This window comes from Pyrus communis, chromosome 3 (genome assembly GCF_041283825.1).
Source record: "Pyrus communis isolate YQ-2024b chromosome 3, ASM4128382v1, whole genome shotgun sequence".
In the NCBI taxonomy this organism is placed as follows: domain Eukaryota; kingdom Viridiplantae; phylum Streptophyta; class Magnoliopsida; order Rosales; family Rosaceae; genus Pyrus; species Pyrus communis.
Window position 1 is genome coordinate 9,676,720 of NC_142567.1, and position 2,056 is coordinate 9,678,775.

A 2,056-nucleotide genomic window follows, 5' to 3' on the forward strand; every position below is an offset into this window, starting at 1 on the left:
AATTTTCGTTCCACCTCACCCCCTGGAACGACTCGTTCCACATCCGCGGAACACAAAATTATAACCTCTCCGTCTCCTTCTTCTTGCGCCTTGTTTCCATCCGAGGGCATCTTTGCTCCCGCTCCGTTCCGTTCCATCCTGTCCCTTCCCGTCCCGTCCCGTCTGCATACCAAACGATACCCTAGTGAAGGGGTTCCGCTTCTTCTATGTGAGGTAGCGCATACGTAAGAGCGACCTAGGTAGAGCGGCGGCATTGGCCGCCAAGTTACCATGCTTACCAGCTCTTACCATTGCTGCCTGTAGGCTGTTCCAAAGTCGACAAAACTTAACTGGATAAAAACCTAATCCCGTGTCTTGAGGTCACGTAAACTCACACTGATTTCAATGTCTTAGTACAGCTAATACATCTCATGTCTTGTTTTTATTGCTCTTCTATGTAGATTTCTTAGATGATGACATGTCTCATGAGTTATCTTATGAGGGACTTACTTGAGAAGGGAAAAACATTTGAAGAAATTCCTCTTCATAATGAGAACACGTGACGAGACAGATAAACAAATGGTTGTATACAACTGATAGTAGGGAAGGTATATGCCACGGGTAAGAACTCTTATATCTAAAAACAAGTTACAAGATCTATAACTCGAACAACGAAGCAAAGATTGGTAAAACACTACCCAAAATTGCAACAAGAAGAAACAAGTTTAAAAATTATTTCAAACATTTGTGGTTGCAAGCTTTGTTTTTGGGACACACAAATCAAAATGGTATAGAAACTACAAGAAGGGTTTTCGGTTCCTTGTTCCTGCTTCCCCTTGAAGTACATTGGGTGACACTAACAGCAAAAAGGACAGGAAATATGGATATGATCTTGCAAACTGAATCCCAGTTTTCATACTTGATGATTCATTCTTCATTCAATCAGATTACCTTCCCCACAAGAAAATACCACTTCTTTATTCATACTAAGTTCTAATACAAACCTCGGTGTAGCTAATCTGACTAGAGCAGTGTGCTCATCTACACCCAAATTCGAACTCGTGATCTCGTGTGCAAAGTAAATGCTCTTAACCAACTAAGCAACAAACCCCACAAAACCTTTGTCTCCTTACTGTAGTTTAGATTAGATAAATTAGAATATGGCTCGAACAAACAAAAAAGTAAACACCCTCATTAAAATATAATTCAACACATATAAATATAAAGCCAATTACAACAACAAATGATTACTACATGAAATTCTTTCTTCTTTTGGCTAAAACATAATCAAGTAGCTACCAAAAAAAAAAAAATTGCTCTAAGGCACTTGCCTCTCAGCAGCTTCAGCTACAATGGGCAATCTGGGCACCTGACCCAAAACGCAAGAAGCAGACCCATAAACCAAACACACCAAAAGGAAGAGAAACACAGTACTATCCATGCTCATCAGCACATCCAATCCCAACCCGTCTTTCGGGTTAAAGCTCCTCTCCAACAAATCCGGAAAAATCAACAGCACATCAAGCACAATCACTTGCATAGTATTGAACCTCACATATCTGCTAAAATTTGAGTTTCTAACCACCCCAAAGTAAAGGGTTAAAAATACCAAAAACCCATTGAAGGGGAAGCTCTTGAAGACCCTTATGGCTGGAATCAACGGCTGGATGAGGGTTTGGATGGCGGTGAACTGGGTAATCACGTATTTTCCGTACTGGATGCCGTCGAAGAAGGGGTAGAAGTAGCAGACGGCGGAGATGAGGCGGTCGGGGGCGTCGACGGAGTCGTCGGTGCCTTTGGATTGGGTTGTGGTGAGTGGCCTTCTGGGTTTGATTTTGTTGGTGTGTTTAGTGAGGATGGAGTGGTGGTGGTTTAGAGAGAAGAGGAAGGGGGAGTGGAGGCGGAAGAGGGGTTTGGAGTGAGAGAGGGTGACGGTGAGAGGGGTGGTGGGAGAGAGAAGGCCGGACATAGCCATCTCTTTGGAGGAAATGAAACGAAAGGTTTGGGTTTTTGGGTGGAATGGAAAGAGGAGAAGAAAAAGATGCGTCAGAGATTGGGTCATGGCCCAAAAGAATAT

The 2,056-nt window shown here is 42.9% G+C and overlaps 1 protein-coding gene across 1 annotated transcript; it reads right to left on the reverse strand.

Annotated features, from left to right (window-relative positions):
- Positions 1-1,155: 1,155 nt before the first annotated feature.
- Positions 1,156-2,056, reverse strand: TIC20-V (TIC 20-v-like protein). The gene has a single exon (XM_068455597.2). It carries the CDS (start codon positions 2,039-2,041, stop codon positions 1,298-1,300), a length of 744 nt encoding a protein of 247 aa, XP_068311698.1. The 5' UTR covers positions 2,042-2,056; the 3' UTR covers positions 1,156-1,297.